The following is an 18,436-nucleotide window of genomic DNA, read 5'->3' as shown; positions in this document are numbered from 1 at the left end:
AAGAGATATAACAATTAAGAATAACAAAGAGCAAAACGTACTATCTGTTTTTTATTCAACTCATAAAGCTACGAGTGAGGGTGAGAGACTTTATTTCTCTTAAATACATGATATATAAATGAATTAATTAACTCTTTAATATAATATATTTAATTATAATCTTATCTTATTATAAACTTATCTAATTACAATCTCATCTAATTACAGACTTATCCAGAAAATTTCATAGTTAACATCCATGATAATGAGTGTATTTATAACACAAAGAATATTTCAATTTTTAAAAGTAGTCCTTTTTTTCAAAATGTTGTCCAAATGTTTTCCTTCAAATTCAACATTTTGCCTATGTAACTTTTCTAGAGAATTGTCTTTATATTGAAGCGCACTTAAAAAAAAGCGAGTGTTTCAACTTAAAAAGGATCTGAAGTATTAAGGAAATTATAATTTACAAGGTGGAGAATTGAATTCTCACGTAAAATTTTAGAACCTGTTTAATCTTGAAGACTTTTCACTTTTTTTCGATTTTGTTTTTTGTTTTATACGAAAATTAGCATTTGTCTTGAAAATTTCAAATACAACTTGATTTGGAGCTCATTTGGATGAGTTTATAGTTTTTGGATTAGAATTATCAGTCAAAAGTCATAAATTAGAAATTTTAAATTCAAACTTATGATTTTGGACTTATTTGTGTTCCAAATCGCTTCTTTATTTTGTCCAAATACTTTTAAAATGTTTAAAACGATTATTCTTAAAATTAATAAAATATATTAATCTAAACACGCACTTTGAATTTGGAAAATAATCAAAATCTCATTTTTGCTTTTTTTTTAACTTTATTTTTTTCAAAAACTTAAAAAAAAACTATTTTCATAAAATAACCTTAGTTAAATTATATTTTATATTGTTAAAAAATATATTTAAATTCTTAATATTTTAAAAAAACTATAGTCAAATACAATTCTCCAAATTGTGCTAGTAAATCAATTGAGCTATCAAGGGGTGTTTGAATTGACTTTTTTAAGTGACTTATTTATATGCTAATAACTATCAATTTTTGCTTTTGCTTTTTTGTTTTGGGAGGTATCTTTTATGTCTAAAATAAAGTGCTTCTAAGCACTTTGTTTCTTTGTCATATTACCTTCAAAAATAGTTTCTTAAAAGTCAAAAGCACTCAGCGGTATTTGGCCATGAATATTATTTACAATAGTTTAAAATGCATTTTCACTTTATTTTGAAATACTTGTTTGATCATCAATATTTTTGAAAAATATTTTTATAATATTTGAATTTTTAAAAAACACCTCAAGAGGTATTTTCACTATTTTGGATTCACTTTTTACACTTTTTAATTATTATTTTTTCAAAAAAATCTGAACCTTTTATTTTCGTAAAAGAAAAAAGACATCATTCCCCCCCCCCCCCTCCCGAACTTGTTGGCACAACTCACTTTAGACCTTTAACTTAACACACATTTATTTACCCCCTTAACATCTTCAAAGTGAATTAATATCCCCTTAAAGCTGACGTGGAATTAAAAAAAAAACGCGTATTTATTTTTAAAAAGGGAAATGGTCTCACTTTTTAAATTTTTTATATATATATATATAAAATCACAACTTTCTTCTTCAAGAATCGGATCGTCACTCCCCTTTCTTTCAACAAGTCCAAACCAGTAATGAAAACAATCTTCACTTGTAATTCACACTCCCTACTGATCCATTAGCCATCCCTAACTCAGTCCTCTTTTCATTTACGAAATATGGATGAATTGGCAGCAATTACTTTAGTCTACCATAAAAACTTTCACTTATAATTTGAAGAAAAAACTGAGAAAGATCAGTCCTTGAAGTCGAAGAGATCTTTTTAGAGATGACTTCAACATGTTTGATGAAATGTCTCAATCAAATGTTGCGATTTTTGACTTGATTATATGGAGTTTGATTCATTTTGAATTTTTGAAAGATTATTATTTTAACATTTTTTTAGATGTTTGCAGGGGTGGTGGGGTGGATGAATATTTTTAATGGAGTATAAGAAAGAAAGAGGTGGGGTAGGCGACATTTTGCATGTGATTTTATGTTGAATTTGCAATGGAAAAAGTAAATAGCCTTTAAAATCTCATTGGCTTCTAGACCTTGTAGTTGATTTAAAGTGAATCTGGAATTCTTAAATAGTTAAAGTGAAAGATTTTTCATAATCTTAAGGAGATTTGGTAGTGGAGAATTTACATGAATAATATGGGTGGCTTCAATTTTATCAGCGTTTTGTATTTGTGGGGGAGAATTCTGAACAATAGTGTGTGATGAATTTGTTTGAAAAGTAGTGCCAATTTGCTAGAAAATCTCTGCAGATTTACAGAGGAGAGGAAAAAAAAGGGGCTAAGGAGGCAGTATTTGTAGAGATGAGGATGAACGAATTTATTTGACGGGAGTAGAAAGAAATACCGACGTCATGGTGTGGGGTGGGGAGTGGGGAGAGGGGCGGTGTTTGCAGGGATAAGGAGTGGGGTTGGACAGGTTTGATGGAGGAGAAGAAAGAGCAGGGCAAGGGGCAAGGGGGAGGGGCAGGGGTGGCTGAAGAAGAAAGCAAATGGGGTGTTTTTTATTTTTTTTTTTTTAAATATATATATATATATATATATATATATATGTATGTATATAAATTAAAAAAAAAATTATTTACGTGGCTCTGAAGTGGCAGTGATGTGGCGCTGACGTGTGGGCGCGTGTAACGCACTCTCCGTTGTGAGAGTGGTATTACATCTTTAAGGGTTAAACTAATACACTTTAAAGATGTTAAGGGGAGTAAATAAATGTATGTTAACTTAAAGGTCTAAAGTGAGTTGTGACGATAAGTTCGGAGGGAAAATGATGTTTTTTCTCTTCATAAAATAACTCAATTTTCATGAAACTCTATTTTTAACATAAAGGGGGCCATGCATTAGTCTTTTACATTACTAGTAGCTTATTTGGTACAATTTTTAGCCTATGTATAGCCAATTCAAGAATTAGTTATACATTCTATTGTGTTGTGAGATTTGTATTACTAGTATTTCAAAATCTATGGCATTAGTAATGCAATAGATCTAATAGGTGCATTAGCATAATTAAAGACACAATTATACCTCAAAAGTTTTTCCGTATTTTTTCCACCATATATATAAAGGATATTTTTATAAAAAAAATTATATAAATCATGTTATTTTTAATATATTAAATCAAACACCACTTACTAAAATATAAGTATAACTAGCACAAATATTATTAATATACCATAATTTGCATTGTTATTATACATTCTTTAAAAAAAAAAAAAAGTGAATATGTATAACCAAAAAGGCAAGAGTCAAAAGAAAGCAATCCAAACAGCCACCAAGATGAACTTCCTTTTGTCTCTAGTACTAGTATATATATAGATTGACTTTGATACAGTAACTAAATTCCTTTTGTTTAGTCAGAAACAATGGAAACCTTAACACTTGAAGAACAAGAAGAAGAAGAAGAAGGTGGTTCAGCAATTGCAGCACTGGGTTCTTTGTTCAAACTCACTCAAGTTCATCTCTTGTTAGTACTCTTTTCCCCCCTCTTCTTTTTTTTATTAGCTTATTAGGGTAACTGAATTTTCAAACTGCAATTATTATTATTGTTTTTTTTTCATGATATTTTTTTTGCTTATTAAACAGTGATAATTCGCAAGAAGGGAAGATTTTGTTGGAATCTGAGGTAAATTTACTTGACCCTTGTGAGTTTTTCAACTGTTGGTGTGTGCCATAGTGGAGCTAGTAGCTAAAAAAATGAATCTTTTTTTGTTTTAAAGTGGGTTCTTGTTTAAATCACCTAGGTAGGGGGTAAGGTCAGCATTATGCTCTACCGTACCTAGACCCCACTTGTGAGATTACACTGGCGTTGCTGTTGTTGTTGTTGTTGTTGTTGTTGTTAGCGAGGGTCTATTGGAAACAACCTCTCTACCATGGGAGTTAGGGGGTAAGGTCAGCATTATGCCCTACCGTACCTAGACCCCACTTGTGAGAATAGAGTGGCGTTGTTGTTAGCGAGGGTCTGTTGGAAACAACCTCTCTATCATGGGAGGTAGGGGGTAAGGACAGCATATGCGCTACCGTACCTAGACCCCACTTGTGAGATTACGCTGGCTTCTTGTTGTTGTTGTTGTTGTTTGTTATGAGTTTTAGTTTAAACTGGCTTGAATAGAAAAATAAAAGGCATAAGTGTAGTTATGGTCATTATGTTGCTTGGACTTCCAAAAATGTTGTTGTACCCGTATTGGATCCTTCATAACTGTACTACTTTTTGGAGGATTCAACATGTATCAGGTGATATATTTGAGGTATTTGAGTACCAAAGGGTGTGGCCTTGTGGTTAGTGAAGTGGGTTGAGCACCATGAGGTTTCAGGTATGATTCCCGATAGAGACAAAAACACTAGGTGATTTCATTCCATTTGTTCTAGCTTTGATGGACAGAGTTACTTGATACTTGTTGCTAGTGGGAGGTGGCAGGCATCCTGTGGAATTAGTCGAAGTACGTGCAAGCTGGCCCAAATACTATGTTATCAAAAAATATATATATCTGAAGAGTTCGAGCAACATAGTACATAGATACCAATTAGTTCGGAATTGAAGCTTAGTTGATGTAGACACGGACATATCTTTATGGATATACATGTATATGTGTGTATACATACCCTCGCTCTCATGGAGCTTTGATTTGATGGAAAAGGTTCATACAATATGGGTTGTGTAGTAATATGCCCTTGTCACAAGTTTAGAACATGACTGCCGAGCCAAGTTGTTATTTAAGTGGTGAAATGTAGAGAGGAGTATGTCCATTACAACACCGAGTTTCAAAGTTGAATTACTGATTTTTCAGACATCAAAGTTATGTATGCCTCCATAGACTAAGTTGCATAGACTCTTCACTTTTGATGCCACCCCCGCGTGGGATCCTCCAAAAATACTTTTGGAGAATCGGAAACGCACCCATTGACATTTTTTAAGAGTTCAAGCAACATAGCCCATAGACAATTAGACATTCACACCCTCTAGTTCTCGTGACTGTTGAACCAAGTCATTAATTAAGTGAAGAGGGGTAAAGGGCTATGTCCTTTACCCACTGAGTTTCAGAGCTGAAATGCTGATTTTTAGGACATCAAAGTTATATATGCAACACTGGGTATGTTGTTGTAAAGTTATGCATGCACACATAAACACTCTCTCTCTCTCTCTCTCTCTCTCTCTCTCTCTCTCTCTCTCTCTCTCTTTAGATTGTGGTTTGATTTCTTTACGGATTATACATCTCAGTATATCCTTTAATTATTTATTTATCTTTTGCAGAACACTGATGTCTACAAAAATAATACATCCCCATTAAACGGCAAGTGCTCCGTTGTATCATTAGCTAATTTTTGAGTACTTTTTTTTTTTCTTTTCTTTTGAGAATGTTAATATATTTCTGATTACCTATTGCATTTGATATTTTGGTTATTAAGGAGATATTGGAAATTAGGAAGAAAATGTCTTGTACTTTATCTAGTTAATATGCAGTTCGCTTTTGATCTTGGCAGAGTTTGGCTCTTTACCGGAAGATTTGGGGCTTGCCAGACAAATGAATGAAATGGGCCTTCCTATTTCATTCCACACTAGCAAGGAGGTATCCCATTTTCTCTTATAACTTGTTTGATTTTAATATACTTCTTTTAGTTCTAGCTCCAGGTAGTATACCTCTAAATCATTTCCATAACTCTCGTAAATAATTGTGCCATGCTTGAAGATGCCTTTTTTTCTGTATAATAGTTGATGCATTCCTTATTTTTGCTCATTTTCGTTCTCTGGCTCTCTACAAAGTTTTTGTTTCACTGTCTGCTGAAAAATATAGGAAAGTTAAAGGTTTGGTTTTCAATTAGTTTGCATTTTTTCAGACAGTGAGTGATTATTCGATGGTATTGTGTAATAGAGAGATGAGAGTCTACTCTTTTTTAAGGGCTACAACCTGAAGTACAAATAATGCATTAGTCAGGTCCTTAATTTATAAATAGGGCTAAGACATTCAAACAATCTTACTCTTACTGTTAAAATCAACCTATTTAAGGGCTAAGGCTATTCATTCGCGGTATGGTTACTGAAATCTTTATTTCTGTCAAGTTCCTTTCACAGATCTTCATTAAATAATATGTTTAAACAGTTCAATGAAACTCTATTATCAAAAAGAATGTTAAAAAATACCCAAGGTGTGACCTAGTGGTCAATGAAGTTGATTGAGAAACATGGGGTCTCAGGTTTAAATTCTAACAAAGGAAACAACACTAGGTGATTTCTCGTGTCTTCTAGCTTTGATGGACAGCGTTACCTGGAACTTGTGTTGGTGGGAGGTAGGGGTACCCGTGTAATTAGTGGAGGTGCGTGCAAGCTGGTCCAGACACCACATCTATTAAAAAATAAAAACTGTTCAATGAAAGCATGGATGCTAAGAATTTGATTTCCTAGATTATTTTGCTGTTTTGCTCTCATGCCAGGGGTATAACTTCTTCCCTGTATGTCTCTTTCTATCTCTTCTAGCAGAAGAGAAATCGAACAGTTAAGGGAAAAGTGAAGGATGGAAAAAAGAAGAATCTTTCGTCGTGCGAGAATACTCAGGATGAAGTGCTAAATTCAATACCAGAGCAAACGGAAGAATGTGAGTCTAGTGGTACTCTGCATGGCAGCTCAAGCAAGGCTTCTTCCTGCATGGCAAGTCTGGGACAAAATGAATTCTTGTGCTGCTATTCTGGGGATTGTGATGTCCATTGTGTTAATGGTGGAGAGGAAGGTTTGAACAGTTTGTGCGCTGGTAGTTTGTGCCCTGGTAGTGCTCACATGTCCCTTGAATGCATTGCTTGCGATCAGCAATCGGATCTTAGTGTGGATTATACAAAGGACACTGTCTCCACGTGTGAAAAAGTTCAATTGGAAAAAGATGTTGGAGTAATGGTTGGCTCAAGTTTGGAATGTGGAATTCATGAAGAGATCTGTCCAATAAATAGCAATGTTGACAGTGGATGGATCAGTGGGGAGGGATTAAATAGTCATTGTGAGGAAAATATCTTAAATGGAGAGCAGATAGAATCTGTCTGTATGGGATCTTCTTTAACTGGAGGGAAAGTAGAGTCTATTTCTATGCAAACGGCTGAACATCACACAGAAGATGTGCTACTCTGCAAAGATGTTGGTGAAGAGTTAAATAGTTTTATTACAACTAATAATAATTGTGAAGGAACTATTAATGATTGGATCTTGTATTGGGACAATGATTACCAAAGGAACTACTTTTATAACATTGTGACTTTGCAATGTACATGGGATCCACCTCCAGGAAGGGACGATCTTGTATTTATTAATTATACCGCCAAACAACCAGAAACGGCACCTGAGATGGTGGAGTTGGATGTTGTAGATATAAAAGAAGATGATCTCCAAACTTCTGCAAGTCTACTGCCTGACCTTGATATTTCAGACGAATTTAGAGTGGATGATGTTTTGTTGGACAGACAGCTCAATGAATCGGAGGGAACTGGACAATCTGCTGACAATTTGTGTACTTTTAGCTCTACCAAACAGAAAAAGAGAGTCAGGAAAGCGAAATCCAGACGGAAGTTGCCAACTGAAGCTCAAGGTTTGTGAACTATAGCGATCCTTAATCTTGCCTTACATTTATATGCTTTATTGTGTTGACTCTACATCTCTGATGTGTATGAAGAGTGGCGTAATGGAATATGCATTGTTGGTAAGCATGGTTCGTTAATTCGTTAGTTGAGAACACTATTGGAAATAACAACATTAGAATGCTATGTTTTGTCAGGTTGAACTTAAGAATTGTAAAAATTTGATAACTAGCATATGCTTCTCTTCAAAATTTTTATTTCCAATTTATTCTGCTGACCATTTCAGTTGTCCGCAGCCTAAGTTTTGATCCTCTTTCTTCAGTTACTATGCTTGTAGCTAGAGTTGAAATTATTTTGATAAACAGAAACAAGCAAGTTTTTCGGGATTGCTGGCTTTATTGAGCAAACTACTTCGACATTGGTTACTTGGGTCACTTCCATCTCCATTTATATGATTATTATCATTATCTAACCTCCTTATATGTGTTGGAGCTATTAGATGCTCTAACTAACTAAAGTATGAGCATCCTATTATCCTTGGTTAATGGATTTTCTTTTCTTTTTCTTTTCCTGGTCCATAGAGCTGGAATTCAGCAATATTAATGAAGAAATGTTTCCCAGTTTGAACAAATATTGGTGTCAAAGGTATCTATTGTTTAACAAATATGATGATGGAATAAAGATGGATGGAGAAGGATGGTTCTCAGTTACGCCAGAGGCCATAGCCAAGCATCATGCACTTCGATGTGGTTCTGGTACTATAGTGGATTTCTTTACTGGAGTTGGTGGGAATTCAATTCAATTTGCCAAGAGGTGAGTACCTGTGTTTCACTTTCTGCTTTTGGTATGTGCTATCAGTCCTTAGATTCTTGTGAATGCAAGTATGACATCTCAACCCCATCGGCGATGTACAATGCTCAAATATCTTTGGGCCTCACATTGGATCTTGTGCTTCAGGTCGTCCTATTATTATTTCTGGACCTTGGTAGACTTGCGTCCTTTGTTCCTTGTATACTACCTTTCAAGACTTTGTTTGTACTTGAGACATACTGCTTTACTAATTGCTTGTATAGTGCTATTTTATCAATTGAACATCTATGTTGTTGAAAGAATGGAATACTACTTTTGCTATATGATAGGAAATATTTCTTTTTTTTTATCAGTAAACAAAAAATATCTATCGGAGGTATTTATGCATCACTTGTTGAATGCTTTTCTTATCTATCCTAGCATGGTAAGAATGTGGATATCTTTTAGTGACGGCACACTTATTGGAAGTACCTACAGTTATTAATTCAATAGATAACTATTTTCAGGAGCAAGCATGTCATTGCAATCGATATTGATCCAAAGAGAATAAACTTAGCTCAGTGTAATGCTTCCATCTATGGAGTTCGTGACCAGATAGACTTCATTAGAGGTGATTCTTTTGTCTTGGCTCCAAAATTGAAGGTAACAAGTTTCTCTATTCCCAAAAGATTCATAAGTTTTATATTTATGTTAAAAGTCTACTGTCACTCTTCTTACTGATGCTTTGGCGGCTCTTTTCAAAGGGAAGGTTGAGAAAATTCTTTGCTTAGGCAGCGAAAGAGAGTGATCTGCCATTTTGTGCTACCATTTTCTTCCAGAGAAATAATTCAGCACAAGAATTATTTTTTGCCGAATCCCTGCTGTTAGATTTAGTTTGTATATTTTTGTGTATAATAGTGTATTTCGTCTTTGATGGCCCTCTAATTATTTTCGTTGATCGTGAAAATTTTGTTCAAGTTTCGTTCTCTCTCCTTTCTTTTCTCCTCTACCTAGTTTCAAGATTTAAAACTGTCTTTGTGTGCTTCAGGCAGATGTAGTCTTTATGTCACCACCTTGGGGGGGACCAGACTATTTGAAGGAAACAACATTTGACATGAAAACCATGCTTAGGCCGCATGATGGGTATGCAAATTGGATTTGCCTTGAGACCTCAGTGCTTATATTTTTCTCAAACAATAATTCTGAAATTGTGCATATCTGTGTATTACTTCAGGAACTTCCTCTTCTGCATTGGCAGGGGAATTGCCTCCAAAGTTGTTATGTTCCTCCCCAGAAATGTTGATATCAATCAGTTGGCAGAAATGTCACTCTCTGCAAATCCACCATGGTCATTAGAGGTATTCATACAGCATTGTATTCATACAGCATTCACCTGTTTTGTTGCAAATATTTGTTTTATGAGGGCAACTCCTCGTTTAGTGTCCTGTAATAGACTTTTGTTTACAGCAAATAAGCTTTCCGATTTATTGCTACTGTGTGTGCACTAGTTTATGGGGATAATGTATGTATAAGTATCTTGTATGAGTATGGTAAGCTTTTGCTAATTTGATTCTTTCCTTCTGGAGTTTCCTCCTCATATCACACCAGTTTAACATGGATTTATTGCTTTCACTAGTTTCCTTTCCCATGCCAAGAACTGTTTCCATTCAAAACTCTGTTAAAATTGCGAAGAGAATGTGTTTCATTGATTGACTCACTGTTATTCCTTTGTTCGGTTTGTTTGGAACGGGTGATTCATCATATCAACTGTGCTTTTCCTCCCCTAGTTCTTCCATTTCTCCTTAAAAGCCAGTTGGTGGGTACATATGGGAATTCTTTGTAGTTTAGTTTCTTAATTGACTTCGTTTACACTTGGTACTATATTTTAATTCTGGCAATGCATATGGCCTCAGGTAGAGAAGAATTACTTGAATGGCAAGTTGAAGGCCATTACAGCATACTTCTGTAAACCCTCCTGATAAGTTATGGTCACGTGAATCTTGTAATCTCTTTTGCCAAGTGGAATTATGGATACCTTCTCAAATGGCAAGTTAGATGCTGTTAGTCTGTGTGCCCTCCTGATAAGGTGTGCGCGAATGAATCTGGTAATTCCTTTTGCAAGTGGAATTTATGGATACTTTTCTACAGAACACGTGGGGTTTGTCTTTTCTGTGGCCTTCTTCTGTATAGTGACGTATGTAACAAAAATGCTCATATATACTTTATATGGAGTGGACTGAGAGTGATTGTTGTCAGACAGCTGATTCCATTGGTATTAGCAGGAAGGGTCAGCAGAGCTCTACTATTTGTTAGCAGGGCCATGGAATTCCGGCGAGTGAATTTTTTAGTTGTCAGTCACGGCAAGGTTGCACGAGTCTTATCCGACTAGTTCTGCAGTGTACATATAAGGATCCCTTCTCTCTTGGGGTATAATGTGTGGCAATTCCTATGGTGTGGCCTACCCGTCCATGAAGTTGGTGAAAACCACTGGAGAGCAGGGTTAATACCAACAAAGCCTTGCACTAGGAAATTTCTTTTCATCTTCCCAAGGTTTGATGGGCAGAGTTACTACATACTTGTTAGACGGGAGGTAGCAGGTAGAAAGTTCAACAATCTAAGTGTGCACAAACTGACCCGAACACCAACCATAATTCAGCATACTGTAGCTGGCCGCTGTTTCTTGTGCTGCGAATTAGAAGTATATTGAAAACTGATTGACAGAGTAGACTTGCGAGGTAGAAAAATGTTTCTACTATGTGCTTTGGTGGAATGGTGGTAAGATGCCATATAGATTGAACTATGTAGAAATTATTATACTTCCAACTTACATCTTGTAATTTCACTAGTACATATGTTAAACTAATATTTGGTGATGATGTGCATAGTTTTGTAATGTTCACATGTTTGTTTCTCTTCTTATGGCGTATCATATCGCGCTCAATCAAATAATGAACATAGATTGTAATTTAGAGTGGATGTATAGGAAAGTGTAATAGCTCATCAGAATTTAAGCGATTCGCTGAAGCGACTTGACCTTCCATAAATCATGCAAAATTGTTCAAAAATACTTTTAATTCTTTCTAAACTTAAATTAATGTCACAATTTGGTTAATACAGTGAGTTTTGTAAAGCTAAATGGCTACAACAAATATCACTATTTATACATCACCCTAGCTAACCTAGTAAAATGGAACAAATTTAATTACAAGTTAATCATGTTTAAGACTTTCTTGTAATTGAGGAAGATGAAGAATAGTTCCTAATCTAGTAAGATTAACATAATCTACTGGATCATGAGCCGATAGTCCCGGAATTATTAATCCCACCATTCAAAAAATTATCTTAGACCAGCTTTGTTTGTAATCACTTCCCTTAATCCAAGGGAGAATAAAACCCCTAATTAGCTCAAAGACAGCATTTAGCACCTTTGGTAAAACCCAAAACAATGAAAAGTAATTCTTGTTTGGTTCTTCCTCCAAAACCTGCAATTAATCACAAATTAAGACTTTGTTAAATTGAAACTTTTACTCCATAAACAATTATAATGATCTAAAATAATTTTTATGTAGCTCCTGAATATGTAAAATTCATTAAAAAAATTCGAAAACTGATGTTTGAATTAATGCTAAAAAAAACTAAATATATTGAACATTGAACTCTGGTATCCACTGGCTTTTCTTTTTCGTGACGAAAGGAGTGCATTTTATATCGAGTCCACGTCTATTGTCACAAAGGGATACCGAGGGTAATGATCACTTATACTCATTATCTTAAAATCCTAGATTCTTTACTGAATGAGTACAATGAAATCCTAATTCCATTATTAACTAAGATCGATCGTACAAGCATGACAAGTCCTTACAAGAATAGTGAGTATAATAATATTAGTCCCAAGTTCATTATCTTAAAATATTGGATATTGATTATATCAGTACAACAAGTTCTTAAAAGAATAGTGAGTGTAATAGTATTAATCCAAGTTCATTATCTTTAAGAATAGTGAGTGTAATAGTATTAATCCAAGTTCATTATCTTAAAATATTGGATATATCAGTACAATAAGTCCTTGAAAAAATAGTGAGTGCAACGAAATCCTAGTTCCTTCATTGATCAAGATCGATCATATAAGCATAACAAGTCCTTGAAAGACTAGCTAGTGTAATGTCACTATAACTATTCCACATTTACTATCTTAAAATCCTAAATTTGCTATTGACCGAAATCAATCACATTGAGAGAACTAGAAAGTTTACCTGACCATAGTGGAGGCTATTGTAGAATAGACATAATCCAAAATGCTTGAAGAAGAGAGTCTAAGCATCATAAGGCAATCTTGGCACCATATCATTGCAATAAACATACCTAAAATAGTTCACATCAAACTTTTTCAATTTCTCCATCATGAATTTCCCAAAATTTTCATCACCAGCTCTTGCTTGTCCAAAAGTATAAACTCCTTCCAATTTATCTAATAGCCACTTTTCTTCATGCAATATTAACACACTTGCAAATAAAATTGCTAATGCACCACCTAAACTATGTCCTGTTACTATAAACTTTGCTTTCTCATTTTTTCCCAATATTTTCTTCAAATCTTCTCTAATTTTGTAATATGCAAATACTTTATTACTATTATTTTGTTCTTGGGCTTCTATATCTTTGGCCCAACCTATGGGACTTTGTAATCCTAGGGCTTTCATGAACCCTGCATGGGATTTTACCTAGTCCTTCAAGATCATACCATGATAGGTCTATATCTATAAGAAAAAATTACATAAACTAACAACCTTAAGACATTAATTACAACTAATAACAATAGTTTGACAAAATTACAACTAATAACAAAACTAGCATTATTTTACCATTTTTTTTTGAAAGGCACGTGAAATCCGCCCATATTTTTTCAGATCCCTATTTTTACTCTACTTCACCAATTTCACTTCCCCCAACTTCCCTCTACCAACTTTACTTCCCCCCAACTCCCCTCTTTTTTTTTTTTTTTTCAAATTCCGCCTTTCACTTCCACGATCTTGATAAATATCATCTCCATTTTTTAAGGTAAGTTTCTTTTTCAGTTAATGCATGTTATTTTTTCCATTTTATTTCTGTTAAAGTATTTCTTGTCGCCATTTTTTCAATAGTAGTCTACGAAAGTCGTCTTTTTGGGTTCAATTTTTTATTTTTGTGTTGAAATTGTACGACTTAATGTATAATTTCTTTTTCAGTTAATGCATGTTATTTTTTTTTCATTTAATTTCTGTTAAAGTGTTTCTTGTTGCTATTTTTTCAATATTAGTGTGCAAACGTCGTCTTTTTGGGTTTATTTTTTGTTTTTGTGTTGAAATTGTACGACTTAATGTATAATGGCTCAACATGCAAATCGTAGTTGTTCATTTAGATGAAATCAACCGAAGAATTTAGTTTTCAATGAAGTACCATCATTTAGTCTTGGTTTAACACAAGACGAAGATTTTAACATGGGTTCTACTAATATTCTATCTAAGGAAGGTGTTACCATTGAAGAGGTGGGATCGAAACACCGTAACGATTCGGAAAAGATTGTGAAAATAATGAAAAGGAAAGCATTGACAAAATGTTCATCACCAAATCCCACAAAATTTCAAAAATCTGTGAAAAAAGAAAATCGGATGAAAAAGGAGAATTCAGTAAAATTGTAAGTCCCGTTGCATCAGATTATGAATCTGAACAAGAGAAAGTCGAGGAGGTATGGTGCTATTTCAAAATTTTGTTATTGAAGTGAATTGTATATGTTACATACAATATATTTTATATATGTATTTGATATCTAAAATTTGTGTAAGATATTTGTATTTGTGACTGGCAAGAATTTATATATGTATTGTTATATAAGTGTAATATGTATTATGAAAATACATTTGTTGTATTCTATGTTAAGTTGTATTTGGTAGTCATTAGATTTTGAATGTAATATGTAGTTCTTGTTTGTTGATATGTATTTTTTACATACATAAGACCAGTTCAGTGAGCATATGTAATGTTAAAATACATATGACATTTGTGTGAGATACTTGTATTAATTAATGGCAAGGTTTTTGTATATATAATTTTGTATAAGTGTATATCTATTCTGAAAATACACTTGTTATATAATTTGTATATGTGTTGTTATATCTTTTATTGTTAATTAAATTTGTACAATTTATGTATTCAGAAAATACGTATGCGTATGTTGAAATATAAGCGTAATATGTATTCCGAAAATACATACTGTTTAGATATGTGTTTTTATGTTTATAGCTATGAATTGTATTTGATGTTAAGTTGTATTTGGTAGTCATTGGATTTTGAATGTGATATGTAGTTCTTCTTTGTTGAAATATATTTCGTACGTACATAGTTGTATTTGTTATTCATCAGGTTTAGACAAATTTTGAATTTAGATGTTTTGATAACTTAGATATTGACTAGTGATGTATTCACAAAATACATATGATAGATTTATGTATAGAATGTATAAATTAACTTGAAGATGTATTTCATAAATACATATAAGACTATCTGTACAAAATAAATTTAAGATGTATTTCATAAATACATATAAGACACTGTTTTTACATATTATTGTATTTTTTTGTTGCATAGGTCATGCGTGATCAAATATACATGGCATAAGTATTGCGTAAATTTGTTCCTCATATAGGATGCCATACGGTCAACGACATTGAAGACTGTATTAAGTCAATGTTAACGAAGAATCAGTACAAGATGTTTTGTACTAAAAGTATATTTAGTTTCTTCATGAAGAATAAAGATTGTGTCGTCCAAGCACAATTAGGGAGATACATTATGTCACTTACAATGAAGAAAAGTTCTACAAGTTGCATAGCCATTCGTGCAAAGGGCACAATTCTTCATTTCACTCCTAGAGAGTTTGCTTTGGTGACCGGTTTGAATTGTGTTACAAACAGGGATGATTTTGTGTTTGACGAGGAGCGTCCTAACAGAATTATTAATCAATATTTTGATGGTGAGAGTTTTATACACAAAAAGGAGTTATTTGCGGCTGTTTCTGACAAAATTTGGAGGGATGATAACGATGAAGATGCGCTAAAGTTTGCCAATTTATATTTTTTTCACGCATTCTTACTATCCTCAGTTGATACCGTAGCTATTTCACGCCTACACTTTTATTTGATTGAGAGTGGTCGCTACAGTGATTATCCCTGAGAATTGGTTGCCTTTGAAGAATTAGCTAGAGCTTGCATAAAAAGTTGAAGCCGAAAGGAAAGTTTTATATGCTTCTTGGAATGCCACTGGCCATTAAAATTTGGTTGTACGAGTGTTGTTCAAATGTTCCTCGTACTGTTGCTTCCAAGGTGGACTCTCAAATTCTACGTCTTTTGAATTGGAAGACAAATTCTCCTCGTCCACGATATGAAACTCTTATGGGAAGTATGTTTGATGTACAGATGACAAGGTTAGTTTTACTTTTTATCCTTTTTATGTGATGTTGATTATTTTTCAAATACATTTTCTCATCTGGTATATGTATATATACGAAATACCATTTGTCATTGTTTATTCATTATTGGGTATGGATCACGGTTAACTGTTTTATACTGTCATTAATTTTGGCATCTAAATTATTTTTTTCTTTATATAATTTAAAATGTAGGTTCTTTTTAAGAATATCGAGCCAACAAGAAAGGAGATTTTAGCGTTTCAAATACCAAAAAAGCTTGTTCCTGGAGCTGCAAGTCATAATGAAGATGACATTGATTCGGATGATGTCTTTCAGGATCCTCCACAAAGACAAAAATAGTTAACCACAAAAAAAAAATATCGTGTCGATTCCTCAGCTTCACCTGGAAAGAAAAAATTGAAGCCACATCCTAAAGGTGTAAATGAGTAGACACCAAAAAGGACCCCTCCATCTCGTGCTGCAAAGATGCCTTCTGTGAGGACTCCAATTCACAGGACAATTCAAACAAAAACTATGATACGTGCAAATAAGAAAGACATAAACCGGCTTGATATTAAAAAAACTATTCCGGTTCAGTCGCCTACTCCATCTTTCTTCAGTTCTGAAGATGAAGATGTCCTTGTCTCGAAGAAAGTCTTTGATAAGTTTTGTGATAAGGTAATTTCTGTTTAAGTTTTTGATTAATTTATTTTTGCATTTCTAATTATTTCTTTGAATTCAGGTTTGGAAAGAGTTTAATGGTATGCATGGCCTACTATCGTTGAGGTGTGATCAGATCATGAATGCAATTAATGAAATCAAGGTACATCAATTCTGATGTAAACAATTTTTGTAAATATATACTTTCTATGTTAAATACATATTAAGCAAATATGTTTATTGTGGTTGAATAAAAATACAGCATTTATACATACACAATAAATGAATTTTTTTATGCCTGAAAATACATATACAGTTTGCTGAGTCTGCTTTTTAAGATAAAATGTATTTTTTGAAAATGACAATAAGTAAAATAATAAATACATAGTCCTATGTGACATTAGTTATGTTAAATACAAATTCATCATGCAGATTTTATATTTTTTATAATTTCATATGTTATATTCATTCTCTCTGTCATATATTTAATATGTATTTTTCAGTTTATGATATGTATAATCATATATACATATGTAGAGCTAAACTAAATAGTTAGTTTACTATTTGTTTTTTACTTATATTTTCATGTTGTAAACGTGAAGAACCAAGCAAAAGACACAGAATCTGACCAGCCACCAACGGATGAAAATGTTAACAATACATCATCCCATCAAGTGACTTCAAAGTTTGATCACTAGTTTAATAAGAATCTTGAAGGCACAATGGTAATTAAATTACATAAATTTATATGCAAAGTTTTTTTTTATATACAATTCTAATTTATTATTACATAAAATAACATTAAAACAAGCGACCAAAGAGATGGCAGGCAATCAAAGCAACAATATGAATGATGTGTATAATGAGATTGATGGGTATAATGAAGATAATGACGAAATTCTGGTAGATATTTTTTTTTTTGGTTAGGTATACTTTTATTGATCAATTCTGATTGTTTTATTTTTTTATTATATTTTTTAAAGGAAAAAACTGATTTAGAAGTGCATGAAGCAAGAGATGTATGTGTCTCTCCGGTATGCTGAATATATCTAGGTTAGTTGATTAGTTAATGAAAAATATTATTTTATTTAATTTGTATGAACATGTTGTGTAGAACACAAAATCGGTTGATGGAAGTATTATTGAAGCACAAGTATCAGAATCTCAATTCACATTTTCAGATGACGTCCTTAGAAGAATTGATCTTGACTTCATAAATATAGCCACTGTTGAAGTCGAAGATGACTGCAAGGTATCTTCAATACGTGCATTATTTTATTTTATTTATTTATTTGAAAATTCAATCTTACTAGATCTTTATACAATTTATACAGAACAAAGAAGCTGTTGTCGAGATGAATTTAACTAAATCAGCAGAAGATGAGTCAGAGGTTAATGATGTGGATAAATCAAAGTTAGATTAGCAACATAAGACTCCAGTCCACATTCATGATGGAGTAAATGATGAAAGCAATGCTGATCAAGATTTTTCTGACTCTCAGATCACTCTTCCTGATGAGCTTCTTCCTAGTCTTAATGTGTATGTCAATCTTGAACGAAGTATAATTGTACATCCATCGGTAAATGAAGCACAACAAATGTCAATGCATGTTTCAAGGATTAGGCGATCATCTAGATACAAGGAGTCACCATTCACAATGAATTTTGGTTCAGCAGATGGTTAGTACTCTTAACATAATTTTTTTTAACATATTTGTTTACTTTATATATTGAAATTATTTTTTTTAATGGATAATGAAGTATTCTTTGTATTTTGATGTTCAATTTTTTTTTTTGAATTAGCTGTATTTGTTTTTAATGAGAAATAGTTATATTTTGATGACAATTTTTTATGTTGAAGTTTGATAGCTTATATATGTAACAATGAAGTA

General features: G+C 33.0%; 1 protein-coding gene and 1 pseudogene across 4 annotated transcripts; one reads left to right on the top strand and one right to left on the bottom strand.

Moving 5' to 3' along the window:
• The first annotated feature begins 3,356 nt into the window (after positions 1-3,356).
• Positions 3,357-11,339, top strand: LOC107850838. 4 transcript variants are annotated; one of them, XR_001668785.2, is made up of 11 exons: positions 3,362-3,563; positions 3,683-3,722; positions 5,349-5,388; positions 5,579-5,664; positions 6,570-7,662; positions 8,233-8,464; positions 8,968-9,103; positions 9,489-9,583; positions 9,675-9,798; positions 10,354-10,545; positions 10,723-11,339. XR_001668785.2 is itself a non-coding variant. In XM_016695621.2 (10 exons), exons 1-10 carry the CDS (start codon positions 3,463-3,465, stop codon positions 10,417-10,419), a joined length of 2,010 nt encoding a protein of 669 aa, XP_016551107.2. In that variant the 5' UTR covers positions 3,357-3,462; the 3' UTR covers positions 10,420-11,339. The 4 variants fall into 4 exon arrangements, 2 of the variants coding, with proteins under 2 accessions (XP_016551107.2, XP_016551105.2); XR_007048415.1 differs by having other exon boundaries at positions 3,363-3,563; positions 6,573-7,662; XM_016695621.2 differs by having other exon boundaries at positions 3,357-3,563; positions 6,573-7,662; positions 10,354-11,339.
• Positions 11,340-11,490: 151 nt separating this feature from the next.
• On the bottom strand, positions 11,491-13,919 carry LOC107848914 (annotated as a pseudogene).
• Positions 13,920-18,436: the final 4,517 nt, after the last annotated feature.

The sequence above is a fragment of the Capsicum annuum genome, chromosome 12 (assembly GCF_002878395.1).
Source record: "Capsicum annuum cultivar UCD-10X-F1 chromosome 12, UCD10Xv1.1, whole genome shotgun sequence".
Lineage (NCBI taxonomy): Eukaryota > Viridiplantae > Streptophyta > Magnoliopsida > Solanales > Solanaceae > Capsicum > Capsicum annuum.
Note: the sequence above shows the minus strand (reverse complement) of the source record. Positions and strands in the feature narration are given on the sequence as shown.